Genomic DNA, 16,754 nt, shown 5'->3' on the forward strand with positions numbered 1-16,754 from the left:
CCCCATTGCACCCAGCGCTTGGGGAAAGAGATCTCCATTGCACTTAGGACCTTGCTTCTGGAGGCTTGTGGACAGTGAAGTCCCTATTGCACCCAGTGCCTCGTGGAGAGGGGAATCCCTCCTGCATTCAGTGCGGGGGGAGAGGAAGGTCCCCTTTTCTTCTGGAGGCTCTGAGGGTCGCGCTCCCCCGGGGCGCCCCCAGCCGCCTCCATCCCCGAGGCATCCTGGGCGGAGGGCGGGCTTGGCTCCCCCGCCCGGCTCCCTCCCTCCCTCCTTCCCTCCCGGGGGTTTGCCCTGGGACGCGCCGGCGGCGCTGGGGCTGGCTCCTCGGCGGCGGGTAGGGGTCAAGGGCAGCAGCGGGGGGGAGATGCCAACGCCGGGGCAGCGCGGAGGCTCCGGCTGAGCGGGCAGAGCCAGCCCCGGGGAGACCCCCCCCCCAGCCCCGCCAGCCCCATGGCGGGGCGGGCGCCGCAGCGCAGCCTCCCGGCGGCGACGGCCGCCGCGCTCCTGCTCTTGCCCGTAAGTGCCGAGGCCGGGGAAGGGGTGGCGCGGGGGCAGGGAGGGAGGGAGGGAGGGCGCGGGACGCCCCACGACCTCGGGGAACCCACTCGGTCTGTGAGGGAGCGGGGGCTGCGCCCCATCCCTCACAGGTCCCGCCCGCCCCCGGGTGCTGTGGGATCCGTCCCGGTGGCCGTTACCCTCTCCCTCACAGATCCCGCCCGTTCCCGGGCGCTGAGGGAGCCCGTCCGGGCGGCCGTTACCCGCTCCCTCCCAGATGCAATCCGTCCCCGGGCACTGAGAGACCCTGTCCGGAGGCCGTTGCCTGCTCCCTCACAGCTCCCGCCCACCCCCGGGTGCTGAGGGATCCGTCCTGGTGGCTGTGACCCGCTCCCTCACAGCTCCCGCCCGTCTCCAGGCGCTGAAACACCCTCTCCCCATGGCCGCTCACCTCTGGGTCCGCTCACAGCCCCTGGGCTGAACCATGGCCCTTCTTGGTGTCCCTTTCTCTGTGAAACAGCCGCCTCCCTGTCCCCTCTCCTTGACAGAAAAGGTCCAGCACAGGGGCCCCACTGGGGTCGCAGCTCCCTGCCCCATAGAAAAGGGGTTTTCCTGCTACCGCCCAGTTCAGGGGGGCAGTGGGTGGCCCTGGCTGGTGTCCCTTGTCCCCAGACTCTCGCCCTGGTGCCCGTTATCCCCAGGCTCTCGTCCTGGTCCCTCACAGCATGTACTCAGCATCAGTCGCTCTTTCACCGCAGGGATCAGTGAAGAGCAATGGCAAAGGGCAAAGCTCAGCCCGCGCATCCATCTAAGCGTTCGCTCAAAGTTTCTCTTGAGTGAAATGTAAGAGAGGCTTTTCCTCATGTTCCTTCATCATCACACGCTTCCCCCTGCGTGATGCTGGGATGAGGTAGAGATAAGATTGGCCTGTGTCAGACTGGACTTAAAACAGCCTTCCCAGCCCTAAGTCAGACTAACTTCTTTGGTAGTTTGTTTGTTTTAAGTAATATTTTAAGTGTGGTAAATCTTACGTGCAAAACAAATGTGAGACATTAAGCAGGAGGTACACTGATCTTGTGCACAATTTGTAAAGGCTGTTCCCACAGCATTAAAGAAGTGGCAGTGATCCTCCTGAACGGTAGTGTAATTGGCCCATCTTTAACATTCCCTTAGATAATCTGTTCTATTTCCTTATGTTCTCTCTCTTTTTTTTTTCCCCCTCTATCTAATTTACAAAGAAAGATAGAGGGAAGACAGGTCAGGAAAAGCAACAGGCTCCAAAGCCAAGTAACAGTTTAATCTTAAAAGCTTTGCAGTAGCTTTCTTAGAAGACAGAGAATATTTTCTGACCTCCGCCAACGTCTTTTTTCCCCAGTGCACGTGGGATCAGAGTGGCATGGGTCTACACACTTGTTGTCTTCAATCCCAAACCAGTTCTTCCTAATCTTTGTTTCTTAGTCCTTTTCCAGGCTGTCTTTTCCCGTATTGATTTCTTTTGGTCCATAAAAATATTTCAGCTTGTTTAGAGAGGGGGAATTCTTACCAGTGAGGTTATCAAAAGTACCCAGGTACCGAGAGCAGCCAGATTAATTCTTTTTCAATGAATCAAAAAATGTCATGCACTTCCTCTGTAGATGTAATCTATGGACAGTTTTCCAGTTCCCCTGTAACTCTGCATTTGAATTATTTCTGTAAATTTTGGTAGTTACAGTGCTGCTTTAAAACCAAAACAGCTGCCTTGAAAGGAAGAAAAGAAAAAAAAGGCACAGATTAAGAATCAAAATGTCAAGTTTCCATAAAATGCATTTACTCTGATAGAAATGTGTACTTTGAGCGTATTCCGAGTGTGCTTATATAGAGGAGCTTGTTTGGATGTAGCATACTTATGTCTGATAGAGACTCGTGTACGCCTGTGCGGTATGTGGAAATAATGGGTTGGAAGATGATCTTCAGCCTCAAGTATAGAACAGCTCTTGTTGCTCCACTTGTAACAAAAGCAGAGCTTTTACTGTTCTTTTGGGGTGTGTTTCCATCCATGACTGTTGTTGGTAAATCTGTATTTCTACTTTACAGCTGGATGAAACTTTGCACCAAGAAGCTTAAGAGCAATGTTTTAAAACTTTGGCTCAAATCCAAAGCTCTTAAGTTCCTGTTTAACTTGAAAACACTTGAAAGTTGACTCGAAGTCAATGGCTCTGTTCACATTTGTGGATTTGAGAAAAGGCATAGCTGCTTGTGGGAGCAGGCCCTTACGCGATTAAGGAAGCTTAAGTTTTCACAGCAGCTGAGCAATTGTGTTCTATGGGAACTGCAGGTTTGCAACACTTACAAAACAAGGCGACTTTCTAGTACAGAACTAGTTCTGCCACATGAAAATGCTCGTGCAAATGACCTGTCAGATTTCCCAGGGCTGGTCAGCAAAAGGGTGAAGACTTGCACAGCAGGCTCTGAGATTTATGTTCTCTTAAAGGGTTTCTGTGCATATGATACGCTGGAAAATGCATTTACTTAAATGTGAAAAACAAACAAACCATAAAGCAAAGGCAAATGAATCTTATGACATTTTGATAGAGACCTTGCTGAGTTCACGTAATTTGGAGGAGGGGGGATTATTTGTCAAAAACAAAAACAAAGCTTGCAATAATTCATATGCTCTCCTGAAGCTGTTAAAACAGCCAGAGCAGTTTGAGTATATCAGCCAGTGGTGACAAGTTAAATAACATTCCTGGTCTGAGACTGCCAAAATTCAGTCATTCTGTGAATTAGTGCAGCATAAGCATTTTATCATGAGAAGCCTTTCCTGGTGTAGTACTTTGACAGGGTTTAAATTTGTAGCCATCTTGTGGTAATTACTGGATATTTGAAGGAGGTAGTTGTACGCAAGGAAGAATGGCTGATGTTGGCTGACTGGTAGTTTTGCCATGAAACATTTCAGTGATATTCATAGCTGCCCTTAGATAGAAAGAAAGCAGCCTTTATAACTTTTGTTCAAATAAGGCATCTGCTTACATATTACTCTGTCAAGAGTGGAGGAGAAGTAATGATTAAGTCCTCTAAACTCTGTGGCCTTCATATTGCAAATGAAAGCACGGTTGTGCCTGCCCTGCTTCTCGCATGCCTCTGCTGAAGCTGGTGTGCAGGGATCTCATTGCAGAGTGTGCACTATCAGGTGCATACACGTTTAGTTGCAGTCTCATAGGTTATGTATCTACTAGTACATTAAGATTGCCAGGACAGCTCTTCAGCCTTCAGGCCAAATGCCAGAGAGCAGCTTCTGCCCATGCTATTAGACTCCTTCAGCTTCTAAAATGGGGAGATGGTGTGCAAAGTGCCCGTTGAGAATGGTCCGTGGTGCAGCCTAACTCCCAGATCATTCCTGGGAACTGTTTGAGATACTGCTAGATTGCTTGGGGCAAAAATGTAGCCAGGAACCATTCTAAAAATTTAACAGTATAAATGATTAAGTACTTAAAACAGACCTTTGCACTGTTTGATTTATTAGCTCAGATGGAGTATGCTGTATGCTCAGGACTCACAATGAGTGTCTTAGCAAGGCATTTTTCTCTAAGGCAAACTCTTCATTGCTTTGAATTCAGTGATCAGCTTTCTTTGTGTTGGAGACTACTGTGGGATCCTGCTGGTGATGTGATGATCTGAGAGGTTCACAATGAGAAAAACAGAGTGGTGGATAATATCAACTTTTTAAGGAAGTGTGTTTCTGTTTTCTTTTTATTTTCATTTTGCCCTATATATTAGTAAGCCAAATATTTTTAAAATATTATATTAGAACAACGATTTGCACATTTCTAGATCTTTTTAGTAGTTCTGCAGATTTTATTTTTGGGGGAGGAGGGGAGGTGAGGAAATGTGGGTGGTAAAAACAGGCTACATACACTGCTGAATTTGATCCTTTTTAGTATATGTCACTTTCAGGTTTGCAGCACTGCAAACCCAAGAAGGAGGCTTTGGGAAAGAGCTGCTTTACTTTAGATTAAAATTTTATCCAGGAAATTACGTTTTTGCAGGAATTTACTTTTCTACTCTGTGTCTGTAAATTGAAACAGATAGATCAAATCTTGATCACGTACATGTCCTTCTTTCTTTTAACCTACACCAGTTTCAATCCCAAATGCAGTCTGCTCTCTTCCCTTAAAGTGCAAACATTAATTCTTGGAGGTAAAGCCGGAGCTGTCCAGCGAGCCACATGGCACCTCCCTGCCTCCTGTAGATGTGCAATGATATGTATCAAAGCGCTGCATAAACATTGTCTTTGCCTCCTTATCTTTCTATTGGTAACAACCAGCCTTGACAACTAAACACTGCCTGCTGGCTTGCTTCATCAAACTATTTCTTCATACAGAATTGCTTTCTTTTACTGCTAATCCTTTTTTTATTTTATATCTTAATAGCTTTGAAAATAGCTGTATTTGATTTGAGCTGGTGAGTGATGGGTAAAGAGCTTGATGTGTTTTATTTTTTTTCTCTAAAGATTTGGATAAATTTTGCTCTGGCCCTTATTACAAGAGAAGACAAATAGAAACTAGTCATTTACCATTGCAATCAGTCAGCTAACAAGCCCTGTCCTTCAGATGAATGGCTGCTTGAATTTCATCAATCATGTCCAAATATATGAAGATTTAATTTCCAGTTTCTGGTGCCAGTGTGGGGATAACTGTTAGTTGCTTCCTGCAATGCTTTTTGACATATAGCATGTCATGCTTTCATAAGTACTGATCAGTTCTCTGGGTCTGGGATCATTTGGATTTGCTCTCACAAGCAGATGTTCTGCCGGCTCTGCATGGTCTTGACAAAGGCTGTGTCATTTGGGAAGTGCTGTGGCAGTGACAGTGTCAATCTGAGAAAGCCAGTTCACAGAGGTGGGTTTCGACATCCTGTCCTGACCTCTGGCTCACAAGTACCTCATTGCTGTGCAAGTGAGCCCACGTTGAGAGTCAGGTGCTGGGACCGTGCTGCTCCTGCCCGTGCACATCTTGTTGCCCAGACTGACAGCTCTATTGTGGAGTTAAATGGGTGGAGAACTTGGAAGTTGTCTTTCTCTGGGAATGATCAATTAAACGGCATGTGTTTGTAGAGAAACACGTTTTGTTTTCACTAAATAAGAAAGAAAATCCATTTGATATTTCAAGAGCTGAAAAGCACTTCTTCAACAGAGCTGTAAGAAAGCGTAACTAATTAAAGCTCTATAAACTTTTGAGTAATCCTGGCTGAATAACTATCCACTCTGGGTTGTGTATGCCGGGAAAGTAAATAGTGAGCAATGCAAATGGAGACTAAAATACATTAGCTGTCCTCACTGCAATGCTAAACCCTTGCCCTGGTAATAGTAGCTAAAGTACCAGAGAACTGGAAAGGAGCCACCTGCCTTGGAGGGCTATGGGATAATCTCTCTTGCTGTTACCCAGGTTTCTGGGATGTGGGAGGCTTTCTGAATGCTGTTATCTGTGTGCTGCCTTAGTTTTAGGAGTGCTGTCCTCAAGCAGGGGTGGCTTTTCCAGTGGAAAGGAAGGAGGAAAGAAGGAGAAAGGGAATAAAAGGAAGTGTGCTGATGAGTCCAAACAGGTTGCCTGCGGGGCTGCTGGCCAGGCTGTGCTAGCAGGCATTTCAGTGCATGGACTAAAGTATCGATTGCCTTTGAGTGGCAGTAGCAGACTCCCACAGCCCAGACATAGCTTGGGTTTCAGGACGCTCATGCCAGCAGAAGCAGAAAAATGACCTGTGAGCCAGCACCAGTGGCTGTACTTTGTAGTGTGGCCATCACAGGCATAACCTCTCTGCTTTCTCAGTTCCAGTCCCCAGGGCTACTTAGAGTGCTGTGCTCCTCCTGTTTCCTTGTTTTGGGGGCGAGGATGTCCAGGAACCAGTCTGGTCCTTCTGTTATCGATTGACTCTTTCAAAGCAGAGAGGAAGGCCAGGGTTATCCCTCTGGCTGAAAAGAATGATGTTTCAGACCACATAACAGGATTTTGACTAGGTGAGCTCCAAATCAGAGGATCTTTCTTCATCCTGCCTCATGTCCTGTCTGCTGGGAGATCAGCTATTTAGTCCATCTTGAACTTGAGAGACCTTCCTAGGTGTAACAAACCCCTACTTCCTCAAAGCAAGTGTCTTTTTATGAAACAAGTGTCTTTTTATTAATATTTTCAAATCTTGGCAGATTTTCAGTATTTGTTTTGGACACAAAAACAAAGTTAAAAAGAAAAGTCTATCTTTAAATATTAAAATATTTTTAAAATACCTTTTCATAGTATTTGGCATATTTTAATTATGATTATGCAAACAGAGGCCAAAATATTAGAAATATGTGTGAAAAAAATCTCAAAGCCTTTGCATTTATGATTATTGTTCAAGATACAGTCTGTAAACTGTTAATTACAACATTGCCAATAGAAAGGGTTTGGGACTAACTGTTATCTATTATACTTTTTACCATAGGGCTATATGTCCTAGAATCAAGGAATGAAAAACTAGTTTATGTGGGAATGAAGAGCTAGAGGTCTCTTGCCCAGCCTCCTTCTTAAAGCAGGACTAATTCCAAAATCAGGTCATGTTGCTCAGGGCCTCATACAGTACAGTTGTGAAAATCTGCAAAGATGGAGATTTCACAACATTTCTGAACCTCTTTTCATGAAATCTCTGCACCTCTTTTCTAATGCTCAGACACTGTTAGGGTGCATAATTTTTTCTACATGTCCTGTGAGATTTTCCCTTACTGCAACTTGTGAATGATGTGGGCCTCTTGTCCTTTTGCTGTCAACTTCTGACAATCATAGAATCATAGACTGGTTTGGGTTGGAAGGCACCTTAAAGATCATCTAGTTCCAACTCCCCTGCCATGGGCAGGGACACCTTCCACTAGACCAGGTTGCTCAAAGCCCCGTCCAACCTGGCCTTGAACACTTCCAGGGAGGGGGCAGCCACAAATTCTCTGGGCAACCTGTGCCAGTGTCTCACCACCCTCACAGTAAAGAATTTCTGCCTTATATCTAATATAAATCTGCCCTCTTTCAATTTAAAACTGTTACCCCTCATCCTATCCCTACACTCCCTGATAAAGAGTCCCTCCCCATCTCTCCTGCAGGCCCCCTTTAAGTACTGGAAGGCCACTGTAAGGTCTCTCCCCAGAGCCTTCTCTTCTCCAGGCTGGACAACCCCAACTCTCTCAGCCTGTCCTCACAGGGGAGGTGCTCCAGCCCCCTGATCATCTTTGTGGCCTCCTCTGCACTCCCTCTAGCAGGTCCATGTCCTTCTTACGTTGGGGGCCCCAGAGCTGGACACAGTACTCCTGGTGGGGTCCCAACAAAGCAAAGTAGAAGGGAAAAATCACCTCCCTCGACCTGCTGGCCACACTTCTCTTGATGCAGCCCAGGATATGGTTGGCTTTCTGGGCTGTGAGCGCACATTGCTGGCTAATAGTCAGTTTTCCATTCCCTAATATCCCCAAGTCCTTCTCCTTAGGGCTGCTCTCAGTCCACCCATCCTTCAGCCTGTATTTGTGTTTGGGATTGCCCTGACCCATGTGCAGGACCTTGCACTTGGACTTGTTGAACTTCATGAGGTTCTCAAGAGCCCACCTCTCAAGCCTGTCCAGGTCCCTCTGGATGGCCCATCCCTTCCCTCCAGTGTGTCGATTGCAAACTTGCTGAGGGTGCACTCAATCCCACTGTCTGTGTCACCAACAAAGATGTTAAACAGCGCTAGTCCCAACACCGACCCCTGAGAAATGTCACTCGTCACTGCTCTCCACTTGGATATTGAGCCATTGACCACAACTCTGAGTGCAACTATTGAACCAATTCCTTATCCACAGAGTGATCCATCCATCAAATCCACTTAGAGACAAGGATGTTGTGCGGGACAGCATCAAATGCTTTGCATAAGTCCAGGTAGATGACGTCAGTTGCTCTTCCCTTATCTAACAGCACTGTAACCCTGTCGTAGTTCACCCAATTTGTTGAGCACGATTTGCCCTTAATGAAGCCATGTTGGCTGTCACTAGTCACCTCCTTAATTCCTATGTGCCCTAGCATAGTTTCCAGGAGGATCCACTCCATGATCTTGCCAGGCACAGAGGTGAGAGTGACTGGCCTGTAGTTCCTCAGGTTTTCCTTTTTTCCCTTTTTAAAAATGGGGGTTATGTTTCTCCTTTTTCAGTAGAAGAGTCTGACTCCTCTGTAATTCCCCTTCAGGTAATGAAAGACTGTTGTTAGACCTTCTCTTGTTCCAGTTTTGGAGTTAAATTTCACTGTGATATGTGCTTTTCAAATACTAAAAGTGAGCTCCAGCCTAAGAATTAGCAGTTTAATAAAGAAGCAATGGATGGAGAAAAAGAGAATTAAAAATGTGCCAGTGAGGTGACATTGGTCGTCAGCAGTGAACTGTCATGAAGTCTTGAGTCAAAGGAACACTTTATGGTGGACACAGAGGTACCACTGTCAACATTCCATGGACAGTGAGAGCAGGTATCACTCGCTGATTAAAGTCTTGATCCAGAATGGGAACTGGGTTTTGACCTTTTTTAGGTGGGAGCATGGTGTCAGAGACCTGAAGAACCAAGAGTAGGAGCTGACATTTGATGAGTAAGAATTGGGAGAGCCTGTGAAGGGAGGCCTTGAAGTGTAGTGGCACTGTGATAACTATGAATGAGTGAATCATCTTTGCAGAGACTAATCAGGTAGATGACAGTTTGCCTGGGAGAGGTGGCTGAGATACTGGCATTCATTTTGGTAAATGTGACTTTTAAACTTGAGCTACTCTGGATTCACTTGTGTGTTTTGTTTCCAGTGCATAAGTCATCTTGTCCTAGAGTATATGTTTAAAGCAGAAATGGCGGATTGTTCCTTGACAATGCTTCCTTCTTCCACTGAGTATCAGGGAGACTAAAGCAACACCTGCTGAAATAGTTTGAGTGAGGTGAATCACATTTGAGCTGCTGAGGCGATTCATAGTAATGTGAATTGGGTGGAATGAGTGGGAAGGAATTAGTCATAGGTTTGGTGTGAAGGCCTAGGGAAAGGGCAGACATGAAGGCAGGAGTGCTGTGAAGGGCTTGCTCCCTTTCCACATTCTGTATATGATATTCACAGATATGGGGAATGAAGAGCAAAACTCTTCAAGGATGTGAAATTGAAAAATCTTTCCATTAAACAATTTTATTTGAAGACAACTGTAGCCTATGATTCAAATGCTATTTTGTTCCTTTTTAATATCTCATCTTGCTTTGGAAGGGCATGGAGACTTGGTTGGACAAGTCCAGCTCATGGGTGGCCTTAAACAGTTTTGGTTTGTATGCTGTGACTCAGAAAAGCACTTAGCACATGCATGGTTTTCAGTGGATGAACCTCCCCTCTACACCCTTATTCAGCAGAGCATGTAGGCAGATGCTTAATGAAGGCAGATCTCCAAGTTTCAAAGACAACAGTGAAGTTCAGTGGTGGGCTCAGTGTACCAGAAGCTTGAGGTTTTTTTATGTATTTCTGAATAAAGATGAATTTAATTTCATGCTTAGAACTGAGCAGGTGTTTAGTTGCTTTATTGAACTGAGGTCCTACTTCCCATTCCATGCAGGCTTATATTCTTTTTCTCCAGACTTCCTGGAAGAGCTGCAGAATACATGCTGGCCTCTAAGATCATAGAGCAATGTCTCCTGGATCATTTGGGGTTCACTAGCTAGTAGCAGTATTTTATCTAGCTGTTTGGATTAACTTAGAGACAAGTAATAACAAGGAGTTGAAAGAGCTGAAGGATGACTCAAAAAGGAGACTGTTTTATCTGAACTGTGCTAGCAGTCTTTCCTTTTACTGTAACATCAGCTGGCTCAGGTTGCAGGTTGCAGGTTCCTGTGAAAACTTGTATTTAGACCTTCTATCACAAATGGAAATTATTTTTGTGGTGAAGCAGAGCCAAATGATTGCATACTGCCAAATGCCGCTGCACTAGCAAAGTTAAGTTACTGAGTTGAGAAAGGCCAAAGACATTTTGAAGCAGAGAACTGACCTTTTTGATTCTTCAACAAGCAAAGTATTTCCACTCTGCTGGGCCTCTTAGCACTGTCCTTTAATAAGCATCTCATTTCATGTATCTTGTGTATGAAGTAACCACACGACAGTGAATATAAATCCATCCTGGCCACAGAAAACACTACCTTCTCCTCCTCTCCTAGGCTATTCTCTGTTTTTCTCCTTAAGCAGCATTCTTCACTCTCCCGGTTGTGCATATTCCTTCAAGTGATTAGTAGTCAGCCAATATTCTGGCTCTCCTCATTCTCTCCAATGTATTGCCATCTCTTGTTAGAGAGAAAGAGCTGCTCAGATGAATGTTGGCATTTGTTATAAGTGCGTTCCACTGAATACCTGGTGTTTTTCCCAAAGCATCTGTTTTCACACCCAAGTACTGGTGATGGCAGGAATCGCAGTAGAACTTGCCAGATGCCTGCCTGCCCTGGAAACTCCCTAGCTGTGCTCAAACAGAGTACAGGTTTTGTAAAGGAAGTGTGGGATTTGATTTCATTTTGCTGCATCGAGCTCTTTCACTAATTATATTTTTGTGGTGAAGTTAGATGCATGTGTTTCACTAATCTGAGCTTCTGTGGACACAAACTAACAGTTTTTGCATTTAATTGGACCACTGCTCTGAGTCAGTCCTTCCCAAACGTTCAAGTGAACACTCAATCTCATAATCTCATTGTAGAAATGGTGCATTTGGAGAGCTTAACTTAATAAGGTTACCTTTGAGCCAGGAGTATTTCTCAAATTAATTTGTTTGAATGGTCTAATTGAAGAAGTAAAAATTAAATACAGGTTTTCCTTATTTATTTTTTTTTTTAACGTTCTGGGGCAAAACTACGATGTAGCAGCTTTCTGTCTGCTGAAAGCAGTTTCACTGTACTGTTGACATTGAAACAAGGTAGAATTTAAGGCCTCAGTACTCCCAGATGTTTTACGGGAACCCCTCGCAGGAGGTGCAGCAGGAGTCTTAACAACAGTGCTGCTTCACAGAAATGAAGGAATAAACATCCTCCTGACATGATCCATGCCATTACCATAGATGCTACTCAGGAGGGGAAAGTGCTTTGACTTTTTAAGGAGCATAGATAGCTAGTTTAGACTGAGACTTCATCTTTATGTTGCAATGGAGACATGAGACGGATCGTTCTCATGTCAGCTGTGGCCTGAGCACGTTCTGTGGTTGATAACTACAAAATTGTTTGGTGGTGGAAGGTCACTTCATTTTGCTCAGTAAAAGAAAGAAAACAGTAGTATTCCAGATAATTTTATAAGATGGTGATGTGTTCCTGTCTTCTGTAGCCATCACCTCTAAGAATGTTTTTTACCTACCCTTTTGTATGTAGTGTCTAAAGAAAATTTAGAAAGTATTCATCTAAGTTACTCTCTCTTCATAGTGGGTGAGACTCAGCTAATGCAGTCAGTGAAGGTCAGGGAATGACTCATTTCATCTTAAAGATTTAAAATATGACAGGTGAACTGCACCTGAAAAATTATCTTCCTGAATTGCAAGGGAATCCCGGGGTGATCAGCTCAGCTGTTGCTTTCTCTATTTTGAAGTCTGAGCCAGTTGAGATAAATCCCACTGCTTTTCTGTGCCTGGCTTTCTGATGAGATGCTATTATAGTTCCAGGGGATGAATTTCTCTAGGACCTCATAAGTACTAGATACTACATTTTTTTAAAATGGAGAGTTTTTGCACTGTTACTTTGACACTATTGCCTCAGATGTCAGCACCTCTGCTTTTGTTCAGCATGCCACCAACAGATGTTTTACAGGGAGGCATAACAGCTTTTTCTAAAAAGCTAGCTTTTATTTAGACAACTAGAATATGGTATCTGGGAATTCTTATGTGAGAATGGGAAAGTGGAGTGTATGCATCTGTCCGTGTTTGGCAGCATTCACTGCCTCCGAGCTTACCTCCCCCATCTTGGCCACAAATATTGCACTATCATGTGTCATTCTTTTCCACTTCATGTCTTTCCTTAAGTTTTCAGTCATGCTGACTTCATCTGCTCTGTTGCTTCTTATTGCTAGATTTTAAATTTATAAGGTGCTGTCCATTGTATCTCTGCAGTAGCCCCATGCCTATATTGACAGTTTTGGATACTATTCATAGCTTGGGGGGCTTGTTTATATTACTGTAGCCATTTCTTATACGTTTGAGAGAAGAAAACAACCTCTCTAATACAGGTGAATTACAGTACCAGTGTTCCTTTGTTTTATATATAGATATATATATCTCACTATTTAGTGGAATACAATAATCTTTCAAACCAGGACTCTATGTTAATTCTTTTTAAAATTAAGTTACAAGTCCTCTCTAATCTACATGAAATAATTACAAATTCTGGTAGGAACTGAGAGGAGGCAACACTATGATGGGTCAGATATTTCTCTATGCCCAGAGCTCTCCATATGGATCCACTGAGACATGTTACATATATCATATAATGTTGCATATGTGTTTTTTATGACTTCATGTTAGTAATTTTAGAGAGTACTCATGTGGCAAAGAACAAATTCTGCATAAATAAATGTTTGCAAGATTGGAGCCCTTCCATTTGCAGAGGAGGACACGCTATTATTAGTGTCTTGCAACTTCTAACAACATAATGTACCAATATGTTACTCTCTCTTAGGTTGTTGCCCTTTTCATCTGCCCTTCCCATATCTAGAGGTGATCTTATGGTGAGTTCCCCTGATTGTGCCAAGTAGTTGCATGCCCTCTGACAGAGATGAAGACCTTTCATGGATTAATAAAGAGCAGTGATCATGGCCAAGGGGAAAGGTCTAATGAAATGAGACCATGAGAGACACAGACAGTGACGCACTAAAACAATTCATCCACTTCTTTTCTCAAAGTCTTCTCAGATGTGAACAGAAATTTGACCAAAGGCTCCATATATTGTTCTGAAGAGTCAGAACAGGCCTGCAGACTATTAGTTGGTGCCCCTTCTTTAGAAAGTAAAGGACTCCTTTTCACCTTAATCGCTGGCTCAGTGCATTACTTTGATTGATCATAAATGTCCACAGTGGCTCAAACAAATTAAGATAAACACTTCTGTGCATGTTTCAGGTAAATGTGCAGGACAGCATAGAACTGAATTGGTGGGAAGAGGTCATGGAATAGTAGCTGTCTTAAGAGAAATGCAGTTCGAGTAAAGTAGTGCATTAGTTACTCAAAGCAACTAATATTTCAAAATATATGCACAGTCACAGGCCCGATTATTTATCTTTAGAATTCTACATTACTTAAATGTTTCCTTTTTTTGCTTTATTTTTAAGAGAGTTTTTTGGGTTTGTCTGCTTTAAATACAATTTTTGAAAAGCATCACACACAAGAAAGCTGTTGACTGTGGTTAGTGGAGAGAAAATGAAAGTAAAAGTAACATAATATGTGGAAGGCGCTTTTCCCTCAAGCCAAATGAACCTAAGCTGACCCTAAAGCAAATGTGACATTTAACCTTTCTTGTTCCTACACATGCTGTGCTAAGCTTGACTTCTTGTCTGTTCTTTCCCATCATCTTATGAAGCAGACAGCTGAACATGCAGTGTATTTACAGTACATGGAGACGTCTCAAGTTTCTTCTTTGAAGTGAGACAGTGCTTTGGCCTGTGAGGTAGCAGAGGAGCAGAGGGATAGAAAGGAAGAAATGCCTCTGCTATGTCAACTCACGTGGTTGGATCTGACATGAGGCATGACCACTACAGAGTCTGCTTTCTGGCAGGCTCGGCTGGAGTTCTGTGCCTTGTAAGATGGCACCTGCCCTGGCTGCAGAACAGAGCCATTGCTTTCCCTATCTCCTTGACCTGACCATGCATGGTCAGTACCCTGGAAGACTTTGCTATAGGAGGCAGGAGTTCGAGTCTGCCTGGAGGAGAAGCAGCAGCTTCATGGTGTTTATTTGGAAAGAATGAAGTCTGAGAAAGGCTTGTTTGTATTTCAAGACCTCCTATTTTGTAAAATAACAGCAAAGTGAGAAATAGATAGAAAGTATTGTACAAAGAATCATCATTACTGATGAATTCTATTGTCATGATCATTTACACCACTTCTTATTAAGTGAGAAGGAGTTCAGTGGCATAAAAAGGGTTCTGCGATCACTTAACACATCTTAAAGCACTGAAATGTAATGTTAACATTCAAGGAGTATGGCCATTTCCCTGAATAAAAGCTGCCTGTATTATGTTAGAGTCATTCTGCATAAATAGAAAAGCAAAGACATTTTGTGTGTTACCACACCTTTATATCCCCTCAGAAATAGTCAGGAAGAATTTGTTTCATAGCTTGAAAATGGAAGTTTCTGTCATTGATGTGTCACTCCTAAATTTTCTCACCACGTTTAGTTCTGCCTTTCTTAAAGGGCTTTTCAAGAGCTTCTCTTGCTCCAAGCAGTATCCCAACTCAGCTGCACATTGAAATATACAGTTCTGTGGGCTTCCCTCCTCTGTCTGCAGTGGGCACTTCAGTAATTTCATTTCTGAGTGTGAAAATGACAACCTGTTCCTTGGATTCAACTCTAAATATACATTTCCTAAAATTTACTTGGGGACCTACTATCATCCTGTACTGAACCTGCTGCTTTCTTGAAGTGACCATGATGTTACTGCTGTCTTTCTCACCTCTGTGGAGGGCTCAGCACTCTGAATTCTGATGGTCAGAAACTCGTGTCTTTTTTACTGGTTAAAAAAAGCCAAGGATCACAGAATCACAGAATCATCTAGGTTGGAAAAGACCTTGAAGATCATCCAGTCCAACCATTAACCTAACACTGACAGCTCCCAACTACACCATAGCCCTCAGTGCTCTGTTAACCTGACTCTTAAACACCTCCAGGGATGGGGACTCCACCACCTCCCTGGGCAGCCCATTCCAACACTTAAAAACCCGTTCTGTAAAGAAATGCTTCCTAATATCCAGTCTAAACCTTCCCTGGTGCAACTTGCGGCCATTCCCTCTTGTCCTATCGCTTATTACTTGGTTAAAGAGACTCATCCCCAGCTCTCTGCAACCTCCTTTCAGGTAGTTGTAGAGGGCGATGAGGTCTCCCCTCAGCCTCCTCTTCTCCAGACTAAACAACCCCAGTTCCCTCAGCCGCTCCTCGTACGACATGTGCTCCAGACCCTTCACCAGCTTCATTGCCCTTCTCTGGACACGCTCGAGTAATTCAATGTCCTTTTTGTAGTGAGGGGCCCAAAACTGAACACAGTAATCAAGGTGCGGCCTCACCAGTGCCAAGTCCAGGGTAAGATCACTTCGCTGTCCCTGCTGGCCATGCTATTTCTGATACAAGCCAGGATACCATTGGCCTTCTTGGCCACCTGGGCACACTGCTGGCTCATGTTCAGCTGGCTTAAACGTTCACACTGCCGGCTCATGTTGAGCCGATCACCTTACAGGGATGCCTAGTTTTCCTATACAGTCACACATGATCCTTAACGGGATGTGATTAATCTTCTTTATTTTAGGCATCTACTTTTAGGTGAAATAAATTGTGTCCTGAGCTTTGTTAAGGCTATTGCCTAGCTCCCACAGGAAGAGGTCCAGAATAGGTCGTTCATTTGTAGATGCCTACATTTAGTCAGATGAATGCCACCCGATGTCATGGAGCTAAGCATAAATCTTTTCTGTCAGGAGGGGATGTCTGTACCTGAACCAGTTATGAATGGGAACTGCTATGAAGATGCTGGGAATTATCATACTCATGAATGAAAAAAATCTATTCTGTGCTGCTGATTTACTGTTTGGTTTGGTTTGTTTCTGTCTGTTCATTCAGATAGTTCTCCACTGTGAATCTGCTGTGAACCTGCCCTTGTCTGTTCTGCTAGAAAAGTACTGTGAAGCTTTGTCAGCCCGCACCAATGTCACAGGTATTTATTTCTCCATTTCTTGTTGGCTTCTTGTTACTGTAGGATCTGTTTTCAGTGTCCTTGCTCCAGGAACATCTTTTCCTGCTGAGATAAACAGTGCATCCAGCCTTGGGTTTTCATTGGCAACAATGTACAGTGGTGTGACATGGAAAGAAAACTTCAGTTGGAAAGAGCTTCAGGTGAACTAATAATGACAGCCTGTATTTTACCTGTTAAACTGACTATACTCACCGACTGATGTGATGGTTAAAGGTTAGTACGGTTAAAGTGTCCGTATCCAGACTCGTTGCCAAAGGCTGTCTGCATTTCTCTAAGTGCAGCATGGGACATCCAGGCTGGGTAGGCGAAGACAGATACATG

General features: G+C 44.0%; 1 protein-coding gene across 2 annotated transcripts in view; it reads left to right on the forward strand.

Annotated features, from left to right (window-relative positions):
• The first annotated feature begins 349 nt into the window (after positions 1–349).
• CRHR2 (corticotropin releasing hormone receptor 2) overlaps positions 350–16,754 on the forward strand; it is a 158,983-nt gene continuing 142,578 nt past the window's right edge. For both annotated transcript variants that reach the window (XM_074848598.1, XM_074848609.1), the window contains exons 1-2: positions 350–519; positions 16,301–16,394. In XM_074848598.1, the coding sequence (XP_074704699.1) occupies positions 454–519; positions 16,301–16,394 (160 nt within the window). In that variant the 5' untranslated portion in view covers positions 350–453. The remainder of the gene's footprint in view (positions 520–16,300; positions 16,395–16,754) is intronic.

This window comes from Strix aluco, chromosome 1, assembly GCF_031877795.1.
Source record: "Strix aluco isolate bStrAlu1 chromosome 1, bStrAlu1.hap1, whole genome shotgun sequence".
NCBI classification, from domain to species: Eukaryota; Metazoa; Chordata; class Aves; order Strigiformes; family Strigidae; genus Strix; species Strix aluco.